This window comes from Stegastes partitus, unplaced genomic scaffold (genome assembly GCF_000690725.1).
Source record: "Stegastes partitus isolate 25-593 unplaced genomic scaffold, Stegastes_partitus-1.0.2 Scaffold1487, whole genome shotgun sequence".
Lineage (NCBI taxonomy): Eukaryota > Metazoa > Chordata > Actinopteri > Pomacentridae > Stegastes > Stegastes partitus.
Window position 1 is genome coordinate 101,254 of NW_007579218.1, and position 22,814 is coordinate 124,067.

Genomic DNA, 22,814 nt, shown 5'->3' on the forward strand with positions numbered 1-22,814 from the left:
ATTATTCAAAATCTAAAGGTGGATGTAATAGCTTAGGAATATCTCTGACTATTAGAAAAAAAAAGAAAGATCTGCAGAGGTTATAATGCACCAATGTGACTGTAATCTTGCTTGGTGCTTGGTTTAGCTTATCTTTACTTTCAGAGCTGCTTAATCATGCTTGATGAAGTTTGCTGATGATAGACGGTTGTACCTTTTTAGCGAACTGTGTTGACTGTTCAGCACGTACAACAGAGAAACTGTTTAAAAAAGTGTTTCCTAACAAATACACTGCTCTACTACTTTTGAGGGGTTGATATCGTCTCAGGGGTGCTGCCAAATTTGGGTGAGCAGTAAAAATCCGCTTGTAATCGGTTTTAGGAGGCTTCAGCGCCTGGGCTTACTCTCCTATGAATCTGTGCTATTGATTTACGGTCAACAGCTTTTAATGGAGCCAATAAAACTGGAAAAAAATGAGAATAAGGTAGTTGTGAGTTTCTGGGCAGCTGTCTCATGTGCTACAGAGAAGAAATATTTTGTGTGCTTAAGATTAACTGCTTGTTTATTCGTTATTTTCTACACCCTGGATTCACAAGTTACAGTTCCCACAACAACAAATCAATATTTATTTATTTATTTTAATGGAACAAATATGGATATTTTAACAGTAAAAATGTAAAATAGGTCGTACCAACAGGTAGGACTGTGACCACAGGCAAATATATAATCTAATAATAATAACAATAGAATAGAATACATTTGATCTAAATAGTCTTCATCCTACAAAGTGAGATAAAGGAAGCCTCCCTCATGGGTTTATGCCAGGTCATCAGCGATGGGAACTGGGGCACACGGTACAGTAAAGAGAGCATATGACTTATTGCTACATTACACAGGACATTCCCATACCTCACAGTGGTTTCACAATAAGATGTGTGAGTGGTCTTTTGTGGTTTCATGCTCGAAAGAAAAGCACATGATGCCACCGCACGCGGATCACGAACAAGTGATTAAGCTAAAAAGGGAACTGACTTGCTTTGACTATGATGAAACCCCCTCAGTGTGTCAGATCTGACCAGCTGGCATGACACCTCACCTGCCACAGCATGTCAATACTTTTGGCGATTATGTTTAGCTCCCTCACCTACTGGCACCGTGCGCCCAGCGAGCACACCTTTCCCACCATCCTCCGTGGACTGCCATTGGCCGACGAGGCTAAGAGGCTGAGGTGTTGTAGCAAATAGCACAGGCTGTGGGCTGGTCCATTCTGCAGCTCGAGGGAGGTTAATGAGTGAAGCCGCTGGGCTGTCAGCCAAACATGAGCAGCAATGCTAAGGCTCCCACAATGAGCCTGACTGTATTACCACTGAGCTCTGTCTAATTATACACTCCCAGCAAGGGAGAGAGAGAGAGAGAGAGAGAGAGGGAGAGAGACAGAGAGCATATTAGGCAGGAGGGGTGGAGGGGGGGGAAGAAAAAGTTATCAAGTGTCGCCGTGTGTCAGAGAGACTTGCTGAGAGGGATGAGTGTAGATTGAAGTTGTAAGAGTGAGATAGAAGGTGTGTGTCAGTTAGAAAGGAGAGAGAGAAAGAGAGAGAGAGAGAGAGGGAGGGGGTTGGAGAGATCAAGCAAGCTGGGGAGAGAGACAGAGAGCGCACTCACAGGGAGATACAGAGAGAGAGAGAGAGAGAGAGAGAGAGCAAAGAGGCGTTTAGAGAGTGAGAAGGAGGAGAGGCAGGAATAGGATGAAGGGAGGGAAGGCTGAGCAGTAGAGAGGAGGAAGAGACTCGCAGTCTCAAAACTGGATATTCCTACGTGCCTGCTGCCGCCTGATTAAATGAGTAAACTCCCTGATACCTGCTACGCAAAGGCACCCGGCGAGGTATGTGACCACACCACTTCCTCCTCTGAGTGTGTGTTGCGTGTAGGAGAGAGGGAGAGCACAGGTGTGTTGGCAACTTTGAATGACGGGATAAACAGACCGCGCTGTGCTATTTGAATGCTCTGAGGAAATAGGTTTAGGAGTTGCTGTAGGTACATGTCATTCTGAGATTGAGCCGGGCTAATAATAGGGAGAAATATGTTTGAATTGTTTACGTGCATGTGTGCATGTGTGTGTGTTGTGTGTGTGTGTGTGTGTGTGTGTGTGACTGGGCATGTTGTATAGACTCATGTAAATCAGCACCTATATGTGTGGGCGTTTGTGTGCGTGGAAGAGAATAACAGAGAGAGTGTGAACAAGAGGGAGAGTGTGACTGATCCGGAGAGAAGGAGTGTGTGAGAAAGGCTGAGACAGACAGACACAGAGAGAGAGTGAGGTGGAGGTTTATAACTCAGCCCGATGGCAGATCAGGGCTTTCAGAATTAGAGCAGTGGGCTTAAATAGCCCTGGTCCAGAGATAACCAGGGGCCCTCGAGGAGCCCGCTTAAATTGGAGGGATGGGCATGAGATTGGTCGGGGTGGGGTTAGTCCAGTCAGGGAAAAATTTTGGAGGGAGACCAAATGAGGGGAAGAGGAGGAGGAGAGAAAATAAGATATGCAGATGTTTGGGGGGCAAGTGTCGGGAAGATCTCGTGTAATCAAAGGGAGGATGTGCCAGTGGGCAGGTGCATCAGGCGTCTGCAGTGGAACTTCCTATTCAACCAGTGTACGAGAAAGACGAGAAAACATTCACTGGAGGAACTTTTCATGTCCCCTTCAAATTTTTTTTAACTTTATACCTCTGCTTGGTCGAACTGTAAATTTGTTTCTGCACTCCTCTGTTGGCAGCGCCGAGCTGTGTTTGTGGTTCTGTTACTCTAATCCCCTCCTCATTTCTCATCATTCTCGACGGAGACATACTACGCCAGTGTGCACAATTATGATTTCTGTATGTCTATTTCTGCTACAGCAGGCGCTGTCCTTCTGCTGCAGTGATATCCCATATGCTCCATATAGGACGTTTCACAGGTTCAGACAGCTCTCAGCTATAGATGTCTTTCAAGCGAGACGTACAACATTTGTCCCTGCTGACTTAATTCACTTATTTCAATTATGAGGATGATCTGCTGGAGTGTACAGGAAGCTGTATGTCACTGCGTGATTGCCTGTACAAATGATTGTTTTGAGAGCATGTTTAAAAAGTGGTTCTGCTTTGAATGCTGGATTCGCCGCTTGTATGTTGAAGCAGGGATTCTCTGGTGTATCAGTGAGAGTTCACGCCAAAGTGGGGCTCTCGCTGAAGTTTGGTGGCATCAAATCCCAGATCTCCTGTGTTAATTTTGACTTTTAGAGTGACTTAACAAGACAAAGCCCAGGGCTTTATGTCAGACTCCTTTGCACCAGAGATATGCCCTTATGAATGATACGAAGGGAAACTGGATGTAAGGACGGTTCTGTGTCTTTTGGGAAACAGAAACACAACTCGTCTCTGCGGGCTAAATGAGAAATACAGCATGTTCTCCCATACCATGTTTCTTAGAGTACTGTTACCCTGAAGAGGAGAACAGGCCTCTTGTGGGAGAAGGTTGAGTGGCTGCTGGCCCTTTAAGAGGTCTATTTTTAAAGGGGCACGCTCATGCATGGAGTGAGGCGCACAGACGAGGCAGTGGCACACGGAGACTGTATCTGCGCTGCCTCACTTCTGTGACTCCAAACAACGCATCCTGTTGGACCATAACCTTGTGACTGGGCGACTTGGGAGAGTCATAAAACTTGTGCGGTCCGCAGAGGAGCACGTGTTCTTTCAACACACGCTCCGACACGAAAATCATCAAAACTGGAAGTTGCGAGGTTCTTACCCGACAAAAGAGAATCAGCCCTTTTCACGTGGATCTCTCTGAAGTCTAAAAGTGATAATGAGTGGGAGCTTGTAATAAAGACACCCTTATGCACAGTGTTCACAAATGTGCCAACATTCCCACATACTTGTTTTGATATGCAGATAGCTATGAAAGAAATCTGAAAACATTCGTGCCCCCTTCTTACAAACACATAATACACTTTAGTTTACTTACACCCACACACTCTTCGAAAGAAGCCACGAAAATGAGCACATTTCAGAACATTTCAGCACAAACATACATCCGTGCACTTAGAGGTGCGCATAGTGCTGTACGCCCACGTAAAAAAAAATTACTTATACATCCTCAATATCTGGACCTAAAATAATCTTCTCCTTATGCAATCTGCATGTTATATAATGCATGGCCTGTCATTATCACCGCGCTCCTTCACGCCCTGCTGTGCCTCTCCACCTACAGCACCACGCAGACAGGCAGACACACACACACACACACACACCCAGCACCTTGTGTTAACAGTCATATACTCTACTCTAGCACTCTCACCCACGTTGAGTGTATGCTCTCAAACAGCCACCCAGATGAGTGAGAGGGAAAGACAGAGAGGAAGACCGAGAGTGGGTGGGGTGGGGAGACCGAAAGTGAAAGACACAGAAAGGGAAAACTTAAGAGTGTGAAGTGTACGTTCAAGCACAGACTGCATTTGCATGATTATATGAATTTGTGCGTGCGTGTTGTTCCCGTATGTGTAATATCAGGGCTGGATGCCATACGGGCGCTCGCAGAAAATTCCTGTCTTTCACAGACTGAAATCCTACGTGGGCGCACAAGTGTAGCCAGCATTTGAGCCTGCATAACCCCACGTAACCTTAGCTGTGCAGTCATTTTCTGTCACGTTTTGTTCCTTTTTCGGGGATTTAGACAGCGGGGAGGCACTCGCCACCTTATTGCAGAATGTGCGAGGGATAATCGCTCTCATTGTCACTCAAAGTCACACCTATGGGCAAACAAAGACTAGCATGTCTTTGCCTGTCTTGCGTGTCATCCTTCTCGCTGTGTGGAAACATTTTCTAAAAGCTGTGCTGCTCTAATGTGAGCCTGTGTTGTACTGCATTTAATTAAAACAATACAGTGCAATATTTTATTCTATTGATTTCATTATATTTAGTCTGTGAACTGACAACTTAGTAAATATGTATATATCTGCTGTGTCACTGCAGGCATACTGGGTTTCATATTCAAAATTAACCTTTCTTCATAAATTAAGAAACAGTAAGAACTACATGACACTGCATAAATTCCTTTTAAGATATATTCACATCATGAATCAGAATTATGGATTTTTGAATCAGTCAAGGGGACTTGCAGGGCCTCTGTTCGCAGATCAGCACTCTCCCAATTGGACTGGTATGAGAATTGGCCTGGGAGCTCAGTGGAGGAGCCAGGAGTGTGATGAATAATCCCAAACAGAGGCAGGTGCTTGAATACAGTTGACACCGTGCCAGACTCCTTTAAGGTGACAGACACACCTGTCGGTCTAAGTGTCCCACGAGAGGAAGGTGCAGGAACTGACATTTCATAGGATGCATTTGCATTCGAGTACATTCATTGTATGTGCGAAGTGAAGACATGCTTGCGAATGCGTGTGCGGTCATGTGCAAACATGCGTATCCAATCTGCCAGTAATCTGAGTCTGTGCTTTGCTCTTTGTGTTCGAACAGATCGTTTTCCTTGGCCTTGACTTGTAACCCTTGTGTATGATCAAGCAGTATGTTCTCCTCCTCCTCCACACTTCATCTACAATAGGGGTCAGCGGCCTTTCAACCCTGCCACCCACCACTTACACCCACAGTTTTTCAGCCAGGCCTGACTTTTCTGCCTGCTGGAGCCTGTGCAAGTAAATCTGCTCCCTCTTACAGCCGGCCCACAAACACAATATAATGCACGGTATCGGTTTTGGTATCACTGTACAGAAAGTGTAACATCTGAGACATCCTGTAGCCTTTTGTATCGATAGTGTCCTGAAAGCCTGTCCCAAAGTTGGATGCACGTTACCTTCCGTACCCTTGCAATGCATTCATTCTGTTTTGTTCTGCGCAACACTAAAACCCCTCAGCAACGCAATTTTTCTCTAATTAATTTCTCTTTTTTTGTACTTATTACCAGAGGTTATCAAATAGCTGAGTGATAAAGGTCCTCCCTCTCAAGTGGAATTGGGGCTCTCCCTATTTTCATTTAGAAAATAAGCATTAAGCCCACTCAATAATATTTCAATACAATTTGCAGCACCTTCTATAACAAGCAGCATAAGCTATGTGTTGAGTAAATGACTGTGACCGTGTGTGGCTGGGTGGCAGATTTGGTGTGGGAGGGGTTGTAGAGCAATAGCAATAATGGCAGTGTATAGCAATGTTGCCTTGAATACCGGCAGTGATAAAGGTACTCTAGACAGTATCTGTGAAGCCAGTCTAGACAGCCTCTCTGAAAATGAATGGCACTTAAGCTACCAACGGGAGACCTGGCCATGCTTTCTCCATGGAGATGTCATCACTATGTTTTCTTACAGCTTGCTGACATTTTGCTGCTAAACCAGAGAACCAACAGAAACCCAGTTTGACTGGCAGTCGCCAGGGGACAGTGCCAAAAACAACAAATCTTTGGAATGAAAAGTAATCCCCCTTCTCTTTCACACACACACATACACACACACACACCTACACACACACACACACACACACACACACACACTTGTTCTCTCTGTTTCAAGCTGTTTGTACCCTATCAGACTTTGTCTCCCTCCACCTCTCTCTCTCTCTCTCTGTCTCCCTGACTTTCCCCTCTCCTCCCGCCTCCACCCCACTTGTAAGCTACTGATCTCATAGCGTGAGAGTTCTGCTCGCATCAAGGGCTCTGAGTTGGCCTAATCATGTCTCTAACTAGTAAGAGAGACTGCTACCTGCACCACTAGTGAAGGAATGCTTGTAAAAAGTTTAAAAACTAATTTAGATATAAATGAGTAAGCTGCAAAAGTGGAAATACAAAAGCATGACTGTGCATCGGCAGTGTGTGACATCACGACAGTTGCATAAGAGTTGCTGTCACCTAACCATTAGTGGCACATCTGATGTTTGCTTTGTGTGTTTACACGTCTTTGTGATGCACATGTTGCCTCCAAATTGAAACCACTGTCTGCGCTTTGTGGTTGAAAATGTAGCTGGTGCAGATGCCGCATAAGAGGCAAAATTATCAGACTGAGACTGTGGAAAAATGCAAAAATGAAACTCCCATGAGTAGACACTTAAATGTCAGTGAATGACAACAACATAACACCCGCCTTAGAAAATGTCAACCACAAGGTTTGCAGAATACCTGTTAACTGTTCCACTTGCTCCACACTGACCCTGGTATGTGCAGCACATGTCAGCATGCCTTTACAGAAGCACAGAGAGGAACACTGCGACAGTCTGCCACGGTCAGGGGAAGAGGAGAACGAGGTGGAAGAATTTTTGCTTCTGCTGACTGGCTGACCTGCATGTAATTAGTCAAGTCATATTTTTAACTGATATTGCGTAAAAGCCAGCTTAAGGAGCCATAGCTGCCCTATTTATACCCTAGGGGCTAATGGCCTGTACCACTACACAGGGGGATTTCCTCCCAGAACTATACTAAGCCTGCCTTAGGCCGTACCAGTTAGGATTCACAGGGATTAACCCAGCAATACATTACAGGCGTCACCCTGTAGTCTGCATCACTCACACTGCTGTGTTCTCATCCTATCAGCTCTACACTTGCAATGTTCAGCAAATTCCGTCTTCGGCTCTTCTATTTAGAAGGCACTATGTTCTGTTTATTTTGCCGGACTTATGGCACATCTCATTTTTTAATCAAAAATAGCAAATATTTTTTTTATCACTTTGTGCAGCAGTGAGATGTACAAGACTGTCACAAGCAGGCACATTTTTCACAATCGTGCAGCGGCTCTTTGCGTGAATGTCTCTGTGTGCGCGCAGCATGCCTTGTATGTGTGTGTTTGTATGCGTCTGTGTGTGTGTGTATATTTGTGTATGGGGGTGTTAATAGTAACTCCTGAGCCATAAGCCTGTCTTCATTGTGGTTGATCCTGCTGCGGGCAGGGCTGCTGGCTCATCCTGCTGAAGAATGGGTCAGGGCCCTGAAGGCTGACCTGGCCCTTTGCCCAATAAGCTATTGCCCGTATCACCCTGTCCTTTTATCAGCTTAGCCCGGCTCCTTGTAGAGTAAGCCACCACACAAAGCTAGTAGTACTCCCCTCCTGCCCTCCTCCTCCTCCTTCCCTCATCCCTCCTCCCTTCATCACTCCATCACTTGAATACTCTGAGACAGGTAAGGTTTGCTCATCTATCTATCTATCTATCTATCTATCTATCTATCTATCTATCTATCTATCTATCTATCTATCTATCTATCTATCTATCTATCTATCCACTGTGTCCTCACCCCTCCACCCTCTCCTCCACTCTCCTCTACTCTTCCCTCTGTTCAGATCTGTTACATTCAGCAACAAATTTCTGCTGCATCAGACGTCCATCATAGATCTCCCACTCAGCCTGAAACGTGATCAGACACCCAATATGAGGCTACACATGAGGAAGGGTAAAAAAATAAATAACAAAAAATTTTAAAAATAACAAACAATGCAATACAGCTTTTTCTTTAATAACCACAATAATTTTTTTTAAAAAGGACAAAACGACAGTAAAAAATTTCCATGCTCTCTAAAGAAGCCTCACCTGCAGAGATCTTTGACCCCTGCTGCTACTTTACACTTCCACTGCAATGATTTGTTAGATACAGCCTGGCTCGTCTGACCTTACTTGTCTGGGCGCCTGACCCTGTGTGTGTGTGTTTGTGTTTGTGTGTGTGTGTGTGTGTGTGTGTGTGATGGACAGATTAAATAGTGCAAAGCCGGAGAATCAGACAGACAGACACAAACAGGGGAAATGAAAGAGAAGCACACCGAACGCCTCGGTGGTGGCGCAAGTGATTGTCAGCGCAGTGCGACTCCGTTGTGTGTTTGTTGGCGTTAAAGTTCATCCGTGTGCGTTCGATATGCTAAATATCCAAGTATGCATGCATAAGTAGAACACGACAGTCATTTCTATACCTCTATATTGTAGTAAACACTCTGTGATGAACCCAGTCCTACTTCCTGCTCTTTCACTATGACTGCACTATTACGTATAAATTTATATCAGGCACCGCTGAATGTTGTGTTTTATGCAGAATTACATTTAACATAGTTTGTGCAATTAAATCAGCAGTATTAGTACTGAATAGTGATTGCAGGGCATAAGTGTTAACAATCTTTAGAAAAAAGTAATTACTTTATTTGCTTCTCTACATTTAATTTATTTCCTGGTTTATTACTTTTATGCCTTGATACACCAAGTGTGCTTCCTCACAAACTTGCTGACCTTGTTTTGTCAATTTTAATTTAAAAAAAAATGTGTTACAAAGTGAGAAGTTATCTTGTATAATTATGTGTTAGGAAGTTTAATTTAAATTGTCAAGGTAACTCTGGCACCTTATTAGTAATGGGTTGCTTTGTATAATACAGTCATAGAAACATGTTTACAGGAGCAACTTAATGTTAACATGCACGGAAATTTACTGATTTTCTGTTTTGTAAACTAGCTTTCTTGAATAAATAAGAAACCAGTAATTGGCCTATTGATCCTTTTTACTGATTATGAAACTAATGTAATTATGAACTTTATTTTAAACAATCTTTCCAATTGTTTTTATTTATTTATAGCTGAGCACTTAGATATATACTGATGTTTGCCAAATCAAAAAAAAAAGATTCAATTTCCATGTTTCAAAAAAATAGAAGGCTCAAAGTTTTAAACATGTACCTTAAGTCTCTATTAATTGTCATACATATAATGGATCCATTAAAAGAATCTACAGTCAGCATTGACTTGAAAAAAAATAATATCCTCCCTAAATTTCTTGGCAGCTGTTGCCTCACTGCGAGAATGTTTCAATGTGGCCTTCAAGCTGATTTTTCTTAGCACACTTCTAAGTCTGATTAGCTTTCCATTCCATTGAGGTTTAGAAGTTAGACAAGGTTAACTTCTAATTTACTGTTGGTTGCTATGAGTCTGCATTTTGCTCTGTGTTTCAAAGGTTGGATGAATTGGTTTTAGAAATATGAAAGAACATATAGATTGCTTTCAACCCTTTTCAACCCTGGACCTGTTTATTATTTTGCAGAAGGTTTCAAACGGGCGTCTGATTTCTTGTCGTGAATGAACTTCGCCGCTCTCACTGATACAGTCCTCATAAGCTGCACCAGCCATTTCAACGCGGTTCACTTGTACTGACTGAATCGCTGAAGCAAATCATTCAGAACTCTCCAGCAGTGCTCCTTTTTAGTGTATGAGCTCTTGTGCATGTGTGTGTGTGTGTGTGTGTGTGTCTGTGTGTGCATGCATGCATATGAAGTCAAATCAAATGTATTCACGAAAGCTCCTTTAACAAGCACGTTCGTCAAAAAGCGCTTTGATAAGAACAAAAGACACAAATTCAGATGAAACTACAGATAAACAAAAAGAGCAAGTGTGTGTGTGTGTGTGTGTGTGTGTGTGTGTGCGTGCGCATACGTGCGTGTGTGCATGTGTGTGTGCTTGATGGATGGGAGGTTTAGTTTTGAGTCAGAGGCAGCAAAAGCCTAAGTCTGAGAGTGTGTGTAGGATGAGCCTCCTACCACGTCCCTCCCTGTCTCTCATCAACTGTCTCTCTGCCTCTCTGTCTCTATCCCTCCCTCTCTTTTATGTGCCAACATGTCTTCTGAAAAGTGCTCCTCGGGAACACAGACTAATGATTTGGTTGCCGATTAATTGATTGATTGCTGATTTTTCACTTTCTAAAAGGTACATTTAACCGCTAAAGTTTATGTGGGAAGCATGAAACCAGACAGCACAAAGGCAGCCTATAGTGAGAATATACCGCCCAATATATTATCTCTATGGGTTGCATCCTTGACTGTGTGTACGTTTGTGTGTGCGCGTGTATATGTGTGTCTGCATGTTTGTATCCCTCACAGTGATTAAAGCAAGTGGGCGGCAGCAGCAACTGGTCTGCCTGTGTGGCTCTGCATAGCAGACATGTTTCTCACTGCTAGATATTACTCATTTCCTCAGCCCTTTGCACACACAAGCATGCACACACTCACTTGACACACACAGACACACACACACACTCACATACACAACACAGACACAGAGACGGAGAGCAGGCTCACAGTTTTTTCCCTCAGTTTGGTGGGCTCGCTGGTGTTATTTCATGCGTACAGAGATCAGAGGCAGTGTGTAGCTGGAGGCTGCTGATATCTGCGGGTGTTGTAACTGGTGGTAGTGCTGTGGAGGAGCAGTGTAGCACAGTAAGGAGCTGAGGAGTGGGTAGACCCTCTGGGAGGACTAGAATATGAATGACTGCCAACACTGGGACGTCTGCTCATCCCGCACTAAGGTCAGTCTCACATCACATCACAACAACTACCAACTCCATCAGCCTGTCTGTCTGCTGATACATTCTGTGTTTTCGATAAGAGCTGCTGCTAACTGCTTGTCTGTTGCAAATAGCAATGTAAGACTATGAGTCTTAAATTATTTTTCTTTGATATCAAAATAAGCTAGCCGCGAATATTCTGCACTTCTGTGTCTCTGAGGTTCACAGTCATGAGTGTGGAGTTTGACAGCTCTCCGGAGAATGCACGTAGAGAAAAGGCGGGATGAGGTGGAGCAGTGCAAATACATGTCAAGTTTGAAGTTGTGTGGAAGTTGCAAAATGCGAGCATTTTTCTTTTTAACATAAAATATAATCAAACTCTTTCAGGTTTTTAGTTATATTTTAGTTTTGGGGGGGAAATGAAAGAAACTCGAAATTAATAATAGCACTTAAATAACAAATCAGGAGCCTTGACGAAGATTTCTTGAGGAAGAAATGTGTAACATCATTATTCTTGTAATCTGTCGGTTTGATATATTTAAATGCTACGACAACGGTAGCTCCAGCTAAACTGCAGCCCTGTGTGCATGTCTGCACAGTGTAGGAGTATTCTGTTAGAAGACATTTCTCTGCAAACTCCTCCACATGCACAATTGTGTTCTTTGTTTTCTTGTACTTTTTTTTCGCAGGTTTATATTAGGTCTATTTTGACAACCTTAGCTGTCAAAATGACAAGGGTGTAAGAGTCATTTGAGGACAAATACCGAAACCAGTTTTTTTTTTTTTTTTTTCATTTTTTCGATTTCAAAGAATCTGGGTTCAAGTTTACTTCTTGTACAGCAAAACTAGACTGCAGAGATTAAAAGAAGTGATGTTTGACAAATTCAGACCTTTTGAATAGTGGGAGTCAATTGTATTCTGAGGTAGCTTTTCTACGTACAATTTTAGAGATGTCGTTATTGTCCTCTTGATTTTATTTTATTGCTTTCTGAATTTGCACTTATTTTGTCACATTTAATAGATTTATAAGATAAGAATAATTATTACCTTTTTTTATTTACACAAAACCTTAAATAAAGATGTGTACAGATTACGTGAGCAGTTTGGATTTTTGCTGCCACCCAAGGCCTTACATCTCTAGAATGTTCTTTTTTTCTCTGTTTTTTCTTTATAAACTGTACGTTATTGCCGTTTTTCAACCCTAATCTTCCAGCAAAACGTGAATATATCACTTTAATTTGACTTACATTACTATAGCAACATTTTCAGTGACCCAAAAATTGTCCATCATAAGCATTTCCAATGTTCTACTGTATTACAGCAGTCCTGTCTGCGTGTGGGACAATAAATCCCCCTCCTCTCACCACCCAGTTTTCAGCTTTCCACTCAGATGCACAAACAGCTTGCTCCACTCTAACACTTATTCTGTTTTTGGACCAAGTCACTTGATGAGCAACAGTGTACCCGCCTCTCCATGGAGTATCCCCATCTAACCTCTCTAACCAACTGGATGTGTGTGTGAGTGTGTGGACACAGTTGCCATGGTGACAGTGTGGCGGATGGTGAGACGGCAGGGAGTTGGTAGGCAGTTGAGACAGACTTGCGGGTGAGTGCGGGGCTGAGTGGCTGCACCGAGCTGCGGTGTTGTGGCGGCGGCAGGAGCAGCGACGGTGGCGGCGGCAGCGGCAGTGCTGGCGGTGGTGGTGGTGGTGGTGGAGGGAACAGCTGGGCTCGGAGCGCAGCAGCCATCATTTCCAAAGAGCTCATTTAAAACGTTTGGAGAAGAATTAGTGGAGCTCCCCCGCACTTCTCACTGAATGAAACAAGGCTGCAAAATCTCTGACACGTTTGAGGACTCAAACACAAACACACATGCACACAAAGACCTAAACAAATAAACACGTTCACATAATTCTCCCAGAGAAAAAATTACACGGACAAACATGGCATACATGCATGCACACACACAAACAGTCACACATATTTCCCCACACTCCTGCTGTGACACGTAATTAATATGCAAAGGCACATATCCTGTATCCACAACAACTGGTGGTAATATCAACAGTGTTTCTGTCAGCTTTTGGGTGGGTGGCGACCAGCTTTGCCTATCACTGGGGGAGTAAGTACAGCTGCCTGAGGGAATATTTGTGTGTCTGTTGCTGTCCATGTGTGTGTCTGAAAGAGAAGGGGTGGGGGGGTGGTAGTTGTAAGCTTATATAGAATACAGAGAACACCCGACGGTGTCGTGGGGGCGGTTCATGAAAGTGGTACAAAAACATATCTACATATTCCAATCATCCCCCGAGAGTCAGAGATGAAAACTCTCCTGCTGCGAGTGCTCTATGTGTGTGTGTTTTTGCACACACATACTGCACTGCCTCTGAACTTCATTGGCTGCAAAATGTATTTTTAGCCCACATGTGGGAGTAATGTGTTTGAATGAAACGAGTAAGTTGGGTAGTTTCAGTCCCACCGCACTGCACATAGGTAATGACTAATTAGCAGCAGCTACCAGAAAGCTAAGAGTTTTTAACCTCTTTAAAGTAGTTTGGAAGAGGGAGTCACTCGCTGATTTCTCTCCATCTGTCTGATTCAGTCGAATGTTTGTTTGTATGTCTGACCAGACTGACAGCTAAGTCTTAACTGCAACTGATGCCAGGACCTGACAGACTGTTCTTTTTCAATGTTCACACTTAATCTGCCTTACTTCTGTCTCTGTCCCCTCCCTCCCTTTCACCAACCTTATCTCTTCTTCTGTCCTCTTTCATCCTCTGTGTAGGTGAGTGGTGCTTCCGTACAAAAGAATCGACAGTGATCTGACAGTGATGCTGTGTATCAGCCTTCCCCTCTGTCTGCGCCCCTCGTTCTCCCGTGAGGCCCATGTGACCTAGCCTACACCCACACACAGGGGGCCCCCACTGCCGCTGGAGCCCACCCATGAATCCCAGTCCCGACCGCGGCAAAGAGTGCCTCCCTCCCAAGAAGAGGGAGTCTCGGCAAGGTTCAGCAGATCACCACGTCCCTCTGGATGAGTTTAAACCCCCTGTGCCAATCCGGGGTCGGTCTAGCACAGGGAGAGGGGAGGGGGGCAGGGAGGCCAGTGACAGGGACCGAGTCCTAACAAACCCAAACCCCCATCTCCTACACACTCCTCCACCCCTTCCTGCTCCAGCACCAGGCCTCCCCGTGCCCATACCATGGCACCTCAGCTACTCTCCCCCTGTCTCTCTCCCCCTTTTCCCAGGGCAGGTCAGCGAAAGGAGGGGATCAGCGTCTCCCGCTTGGAGAGATGATCCCCTTACCTCGTCCCTGCCCCACCACTCCAGGTGGCTTAGAGGGGAAGGTCCCCTCTCATTGCCACCTTCCCCATCTTCCTCCTCCACATCCTCCTTTAAGACTCCCTTTCCAGCCAGTTCTAGAGAGATGTGGTCCTATATTAACAGCGGTCGGCGGGACTACAGTTCCTCCCTCTTCTCCCCACCATACTTGTTTAGCCACCACTCTCTTTACCCCCAAGACCCAAGCTTAGTTGATGCAAGACACAGGTACTTGGGCAAGAGGCCAAATGGCCTGGATGGGCCAGGCAGCAGGACTGCCTCAACCTCCAGGCCTCTAATCACAGGAGAATATGGGAACGATAGCAGCAGAACCAGGCTGGATGTCAGTCCACACAGCTCCCATGCCAACGGCGGACGGAGGCAGCAAGAGGATCTAACATCTCGTGTCCACTCTGGAGGGCCATTTTTGTCAGACTCTCAAGCTCAGGAGGGCCCTGAGCCACATTCCTCACTGCAGGACAGACATCTGCATGGGATAGTTAAGACTAGCTCCAATTTACTCTCCACCAGTCCCCATCCCCTCGGACCAGACTCCAGGGCAGGTAGAGGGGGACTACTGGACCACCTAGGGGCCACTCCAGCTGAAGCCCAAATCTACTACTCCTTGGGATCGGTGTGCCACCCCAGCCCTGAAGCCCAGGCCTACCCTCTCTACAGCTCCTCAGGAACATCTATGTACAACCTGCACAGGGAGCCAGGCCCCAGGCAGCACAATCTAAGGAACTCACCACACTCACCCCTGGGTCTGCCAAACAGCCATGACAGGTCACAAAGAGACCGGGACAGAGACCAAGAAAGAGACAAGGTCGTACAAAGGGACAGGGAGCGAGGCAAAGACAAAGACAAAGAGAAGCAACTACACCATGACAAAGACCAAGAAAGAGACAGTGAGCGCGAGAGACGACGGGACAGAGAAAGAGACAGAGGGAGAGAGTTGTCTCCTTCTCAGCTTCACACCTCATCCCCAGCCCTTCACCCATCTCCCCCTGCACTCCTACCTCACTTCACCAAGGGTTCTCTGATCGAGTTGGCCAGCGGGCGGTTGAAGCGTGTGGAGGAGCTGCGGACCGAGGACTTCCTGAGGAGTGCGGATACCTCCCCAGAGTTCCACCTCAGCACCTGCACTGTACTGCTGATTTCCCCCAGCAGCACACAAGGCTTCAGCCACCTGCAAGTCCACCTCACAGACCGCAACACTCAGGTCAGCCTTCTCTTAAGATATATGCTTCAGCTTACTTTTGAGTAACATATATGTACATTACAGCATAACAAAAGATTTATTTAAAAACTGCATGACAAAATGAATGTTAGTGCAAACCAGTGACTGTTTAGACTATTACCTTGATCCTTTGAAGTCAAAATACTTTAGATCATTTCAATTCCTGTTAAGTTTCACCATGCATCAAAGTCAGATTTTTGTGCTACTAAGAGAAAGACATGAGAGAGCCCTTTTTTGAGTTTATAACAATGTTGTGGTTTTGTGTAGGAGTTACTGAAGGTCTTGGTGGAGTATCCATTCTTTGTGCAGGACCGAGGTTGGTCTTCTTGCTGTCCCCAGAGAACCACACAGCTGTATGGCCTGCCCTGCCGCCAGCTCATGGAGGGCGATGTTTGCCTGGCCCTCACCCCCACACCCATCCAAACGCACCGGACACACTCGCGTACCAGCTCCAGGGCCCATCGCACACAACTCCCCTCCAGGGCAGCAGCAGAGCCCAGCAGCTCGCACAGAGAGGACATGCCGCCTCCACCTCCTCCTCCTCCTCTTCCTCTTCCTCATCACCCAACACCTACCGCGCCAGCACCTCCATGCGTCCTGGCTGCGGAGCCTCCAGCTCAGGAGCAGCAGCGTCCACGCAAACGGCGCTGGTCTGCCCCAGACACCCTTCCCTCAACCGGAACTGATGAAAGCCTCTCGGATTTACCTCATGGCTCAAAGCTAATGAAGTGGCAGTAGAAACTTGCACATGCATACCTATACATGCATACTTACACACAAACATGAGCACATACACACCCTCCTTGTCTCAGTTGCACCCACCACGACAAACAATGGCGAGACCTCAAGGCAGGGTTGCAGGGAAGGAATAAAAAAAAAACAACTCAACAAATCGCTGCCCAAAAGATTAATCTACGTCACTCTAGTCTAGGACTTGTTGCATCTTTCCTTTCCTTTCCGTTCCTTTCCTTTCCTTTCCTTTCCTTTCCTTTCCTTTCCTCAACCTTACTTAGCACAGCCCTGAAAGGAGCAGCAGATGAAGGATCTCTTAGGCGGCTCCTTACAAACACACTGAAGACATTTAGTGAGACAATCAAGCACATGTCTGTGTTCACTCTGTTTTTGTAATGGTTGTCCCACACACCTACTTACTGAAAGTGTTTGCTGCAGGGTATTTTCAATCAGTGTTATGAAAGTAAACGCTATTGAAGAAGTGCAGATATATATGAACAAAAATCGACTATATATATATTACATTACAGATGTTATATACAGTAAATATGCTAAACAGATTTAATGCAATCTCTTTGTCAAATTTGCAATGCATTTTCGTTCTTTTTTTTTTTTTTTTCCTTTTTTTTTTTTTTTTTTCTTTTCTTGCTTCTGAGCCGATGTCTACGTGTCGGCCTGGGCAGGCAAGGTGAATGTATGAGCAACTCTTCGCCTTTTTTATTATCACTGGGAGTCATTTCAAACAATTGTTCGTCAAGGCATTACTCTCCAATATGTTCTTAACATTATCTCTGAGAAAGGGAGAACACTAATGAAAACTGCGTAACAGACAATCCCACCCACACAGACAGGTCTGTGCCACATCGCCTCGACACTCATGGTGTTTTTCCATTAAAAACTGAATGATGGAAAGAGTAAAAAGTGCAGTATGGCTGAAGAGTAATGGTGCTAATAACACGTTGGAACATGATGCTTTGTGAATACTCTTGACCCCTGTGTACTGTACGCTTCTGTTCCCATCTCATTTTTATGTACTGTATATGTTTGAAAGCAGGGAAAATGATGAAAGTATTTTAAACTCAGATACGGGTATATCCTCTGATTCAGCACACTCTCTCACTTTAGTTTGTGTTTTTTTTTATTTTCAAAAAGAAAATCTTACCTGTTGATTTTTCTTTTTAAATGTTATAGCTACAAAAATGTATATTTTTAAAAAATTGTGAATCTGTTATATGATGTTCGCTAGAAATAAAGGAAAAAAAAGCTTTATAGATTTAATTAAAAGTGTCAATTTATTCACTGTATTTGCTGTAAAGTACTATGATTTTAAATTATCATTTAACAACAATTTGAATATGGGATTAACATAAAATGCAGGAAAAATTTAAATTAAAAGTAAGTTACCAGCGTGTTTTCTTTGGTTAAACAAGATGTTTGCACAGCTAACTCTTGCCAGTATAGCTGCACAGTGGACAAAAAACATTGATGCAAGGTAAAAAAAAAAACAAAGCACATTTTCTGTAATTCCCTTGATGCATGGCAAACAGATTTACAATACAGCCATCGTTTCCTCATTGTATCTACATCTCCACAGACAAAATTTTCTGTTGCTCTGAGGGTGTCTTCGATGATGAATGAATGCAGCCTCAGTATCCACTTGTATATTATCCATGTCTACCCTGACACAGGGTCACTTTTCCACTCATCTTACATCTTCTCTCCTTCTGTGTTGGAGGTGACATTTAGCTGTGTCTGCTCAGTCTCTTCCAAGTTGAACCTCTGCAACAGTTCCACTGCAAACAAGGGAACCACCTGGCCAACAGGACACAGTGCAATACATGATCAGTATGCTTATGAGGACCTCTACTGGTTGAAAATACTACTGCAGCGCAGGAAGCAGACATGCTCTGAGGTTCTGTTCTCGCTGTGGAGGATAAAAATTTACTTACTTTACAATATGCATTATAAAAATTACACTGGAGTTTTTAAGGCCAAGCTCAAGGTGTTTGGCATTTGAGAAATGGCCATGGTGGGTAAAACCCTGGACAGGAAATCACACCGACACACTGTTCACATGACTTTAGTCCCAATAAAATCCTGCTTTCCCTCACCTGCCTTACATCATAATTTAAAAAGAGACACATTTAAACAAAAGAAAAGCTGCACATATGAAAGCGAGTGATACAAGAATTTTCTGGTTATTGTTCATCTTCAAAACACATGCACGGTCTTTTGTCTTGCAAACTGTAATTATGATTTCTGCTTCTAAAGAAAGACATAGTAAGTTGTGCCTGTACCTTAAGAGCAAATTCTGACTTAAATGTTATACACTTGGAGAGTAAAAATTGTATGTGTAGTTTAAGCTTTTTTTTTTTTTTTTTTTTTTAAATAATTCTGAACAATTTCTAAATTGTAAACAAATGCAATATGTGAATTAATGGGTAGAAGGTAGTGTAAAATAACTGAGGTGAGCAATTCTTATTCCTTTTTCACCTACCTTTGCCATGATCAGCTTCTTCTTTTTAGGCACACTGGGGTCTGGATACTCCTCTCCAAAGCAGAGCTCAATCTCATAAGGAGGTGGAGGTCCCTTCCCTTGTAAAAAGCTCTGGAGCGCTGTCGAGACATTTATTGGTGCATTCAGATTGATCACACCAAGACTTTACCTCTGTGCATAGAGCAATTATGTGAATTGTTTTTGCAATAAGTCATACTTTGCTCTATTTAGATTTAAATGACTGTTAGATAATGAATTCAAACTGCTGTTTTGTGTTTTGATTTGTATTTTTATTCTGATAAAGTAGGCATGCACTACCTTACCACTGAGAAATGTAGGTATATCAAGCAGTTTGAAGGTCTTTTCTCGTTCCAGTTTGTTGGGCCGGTCAGTGTGTTGGGCCGTGGGACCACTCCAGTACACTCTGCCCTGGCAAAACCGTTTGATGAACACCCCATCTGGGGCCACCCATAATAGCACACCCCTCTCCAGGTGACAAAGAAGGCGATTCATTGCTTCAGCCATGGAGGACGGCAGGGATACAGAGGCCGGGGAAGGGAAGGAGAGCTGTTGGGCGGTGCAGGGTCCGTAGATCCGTTCATTCCCCAGGGGAACATGGCCCTGCAAGATGAAGCACCCATCTGGACTCCTGGTGGTCACTTTCATCACCATCTGGCCCTGGTACAACAGCATCACCTGCATACGAAAGTCTGTGCACACAAAATGCAACTTGTGTTTCAGGTCGTACAGCTAAAAGACAAGCAGCATGGTCATTTGGTTTAATTTCTTTGCATAATCCCCAAAGTGTTTTTACCTGACACTGCGAGTGTAGGGCTGAGGAAGGTTATGGGAGCAGGGACCTCACTTTTAATTTTTTTTCCTGTTATCTCACAGTACAGGTGCTCCCTCATCAGATCTTCTAAAGCAGAACAGAGACATGATTCAATCAAAACTTTCTCAATGTTGTATCCATATCAGGGGGGGAAAAAAGTGATTTGTTGTTGCTGTTTATACTTTTAAGTTTACAACAAAGATTCCTACCGATATGTCTATCTGGGTCCAATAACACTTGGAGGTGGCATTTAGATGTCATCTGAGAAAAAACGAGGCCTAATACATCCCTCAAGTGGTCCATATGGGCAAAAAATGCACATACAAGTAAAACAAACATACCCAAGCCCCACCCCACACGGTGCACTTACAGAGACTTATGATTGGACCAAAGCCAACTAGAAGTAGGAGTTCTTATTGAGAAGAAAGAAGGCGCAGTTTTGGAGACTTTTAGGGATTTAGAGATCTTTTTCCCCCGGCACAGATATCCCATTGACAGAGTGGGAGTTTCTATTGTAGTGACAAAACATACACTCTCTTGCCAATTTCTCACCCACAAATGCTCTGGAGCCAGAAGCACTGCAGCCAGGGAATAAAGGCATTAAAGGCTAGTGGTAGATTAGTGTTTGTTCGCAGGAACACCCAACAACTGGTCTACAGTTAGTCTGCCACGAACTACTGCAACTAGCCAGGACCCAAACCAAAAATTAAAGGATGAAAAGTTCTCAATCAATAAACAAGACTTGAGAGTCTATAGCCGGGCCAACAGCTCTGTGAAGCACAGCAGTAAATTCAAAAGACGGATGTTAATCTCTAGTTTTACAGGTATTTTCTCATAAACAAAAAGTTTAATTCATGAATGAATAACAAATAAATAATTGCTGAAAAGTTGGACAACATAAATGTCTTCACCAGTTCTATGCCACTTTAAATAATAGTTGTTGGGACATGCCACTCTAAATCAAAAATATAAACCTCATGGTGGCACCAGAGGAAAAATCAGCCATTAACAATGATGTAATGTAATGGTAGTCCATCTAGTTTTTGTCGAGGTATTTCAGTCTAGAGCAAAGCAGTAACCGACGATTTTTCTAGAAGAATGCCACTAACATGGCTACAAAAATGACAAAACATTTCACAATAGCCATTGGTAACCGATAAGGAAAACAGAGACACACTAAATATCCAGCTTTTGCTCGTACATATCCCACTTGATGCCTGTATTTACTCGATGGGAGGATCCACATGCCAGGCCATAACCATTTTTCATTTTCATGTTATTATAGTGCTGCCCATTTATTATCATACCCTCGGTCCAGGACGGAAGTATGACTATATCTGGGACATTCCAACAAATGGGCTTCAAGAGTAGCATATCGAAGTGTCCACAACGATAGAGCACTGAGAAAATTGTGTCTGTGTGATGAAAAACAGGGGTTTATAAAGCCAAAATGGGAATGTTTTCACAAGATTAAAGGGACAGCTTCTTAGAGGATCAAGAAATGTTTATTCAAATGGAGCTTTTTGGTTTTGCTTCAGTGAAATTTGACCTTTGTCAGCACGAAAAGCCATCCCATCAATAAAAGCTATTTCCTTTAATCAGAGGGTATACAGAGGATTAACTTATCATGATTAACTAGCTAAGCAGTTCAGTTATGAGTGATGACATGCTCTGCAATAATGCGATTCTCTCTGATGTGCCCTAATTAATGTCAGTGTGTGAATAACTCAGTGAAGCAGATCTCAGGTGAGCAGGTCACTGACAAACAAACAAACACATTGCCTTCCGTGGCTGTGTGATAATCTGCCATGCATGACCGACGCTCGGCCCGTGAGCCATAACGATCGGCCGACCATGACTTTAAAAAGTTATTCCTGGAATCAAGTTCAGAGAATTTCAATATGACAAAAAAAACAGGATTGTGACATTATTCTATGACAATAAACGGGTTTTTTTTTACTATAGTTTAAATAGGAAATGATTTGGGACTTCGATATTTTATGATTATAAACTAGATATTCTATAAAGTAGTATGACATTAGGTGGGCAGCACTGTACGTATTTTTGCAGGGGGAGTGCACAATGAAAAGTAATCGTACCAGAGTTAGCTTGCAGCTAATTTACATCTGATGTCACTGGGTAGATAGACAAAAAAAACAACCACAGTACACAACATAAACAACACAATACCTAAATGTCCATCAACGTGAGAAAATAAATACTATCAGTAAATGCGATAAATAGAAAGCAGTCATTGGTTGGTGACAATCTTGTGTTTAAGCCAGGATGGTTTAAATTTACTGCAAAGTTTCCTTAGACTCTAATGTTTATGGGGATAGAACTCCCCTTCACCAAATCTTTACTTTGAGGAAACTGTATTTTTTAAGTATTTTGCAGCGATGGGGATCATTTGGCTAAGACTAATCTAATACTTAAAGGATTTGTTTACAGAGTGAGAACACAGATTTGAATGTAGTCACACCTGCCCGTGACCAGGCTGTAGACAGTCGACAGACGGGGAAAAGCATAGTATGTACTAAGAGCTTTACAGCAGATGGGGATAACTGGTGCCGGATGCTTTAAACATTAATCAGATTAAATTTAACATTGCTGATGATTCTTCCTGCTTGTTCTTTGAAAGACAAGTCAGTGGACAATCCTATGCCCACACTGATAACTTAACTGGGATCAAAAATGACCACTAAATGACTTGGTGCACAGGCAGCCACTGCTTACTTGTTGCTAGATATAAAACAAAAACATTCAAGAGACAGAGGTTGCCTGTCTGACGCATTTGGTCTTGATTCTCTAGAACCATTCTGTAATGCAGTACCAGTTTGGACAAGTAGCTCTTACCAGTCAGCGGTTTTGCTTCTTTATTCGCTTGAAATGATTCCTTGTGATAATGAACCTACAGAAACAGAAACCAAAGTCAGGTAA

At 43.6% G+C, this 22,814-nt stretch overlaps 2 protein-coding genes across 6 annotated transcripts in view; one reads left to right on the plus strand and one right to left on the minus strand.

Annotated features, from left to right (window-relative positions):
- The first annotated feature begins 1,714 nt into the window (after positions 1-1,714).
- Positions 1,715-17,818, plus strand: LOC103370836 (ataxin-1-like). Of its 4 annotated transcripts, XM_008300007.1 has the most exons (4): positions 1,715-1,861; positions 6,329-6,431; positions 14,036-15,795; positions 16,081-17,818. In XM_008300007.1, the coding sequence occupies exons 3-4, from the start codon at positions 14,194-14,196 to the stop codon at positions 16,549-16,551; spliced, it is 2,073 nt and encodes a 690-aa protein (XP_008298229.1). In that variant the 5' UTR covers positions 1,715-1,861; positions 6,329-6,431; positions 14,036-14,193; the 3' UTR covers positions 16,552-17,818. The 4 variants fall into 4 exon arrangements, with proteins under 4 accessions (XP_008298229.1, XP_008298230.1, XP_008298228.1 ...); XM_008300008.1 differs by lacking the exon at positions 6,329-6,431; XM_008300006.1 differs by lacking the exon at positions 1,715-1,861 and having other exon boundaries at positions 4,381-6,431.
- Positions 17,815-22,814, minus strand: part of irf10 (interferon regulatory factor 10) — a 9,119-nt gene continuing 4,119 nt past the window's right edge. The window contains exons 4-8 of one of the 2 annotated variants that reach the window (XM_008300003.1): positions 22,731-22,785; positions 19,857-19,958; positions 19,366-19,752; positions 19,043-19,161; positions 17,815-18,357 (exon numbers count right to left, since the gene is read on the minus strand). In XM_008300003.1, the coding sequence (XP_008298225.1) occupies positions 18,253-18,357; positions 19,043-19,161; positions 19,366-19,752; positions 19,857-19,958; positions 22,731-22,785 (768 nt within the window). In that variant the 3' untranslated portion in view covers positions 17,815-18,252. Of the gene's footprint in view, positions 18,358-19,042; positions 19,162-19,365; positions 19,753-19,856; positions 19,962-22,730; positions 22,786-22,814 lie in introns of both variants that reach the window. The other variant, XM_008300002.1, reaches the window with a different exon arrangement.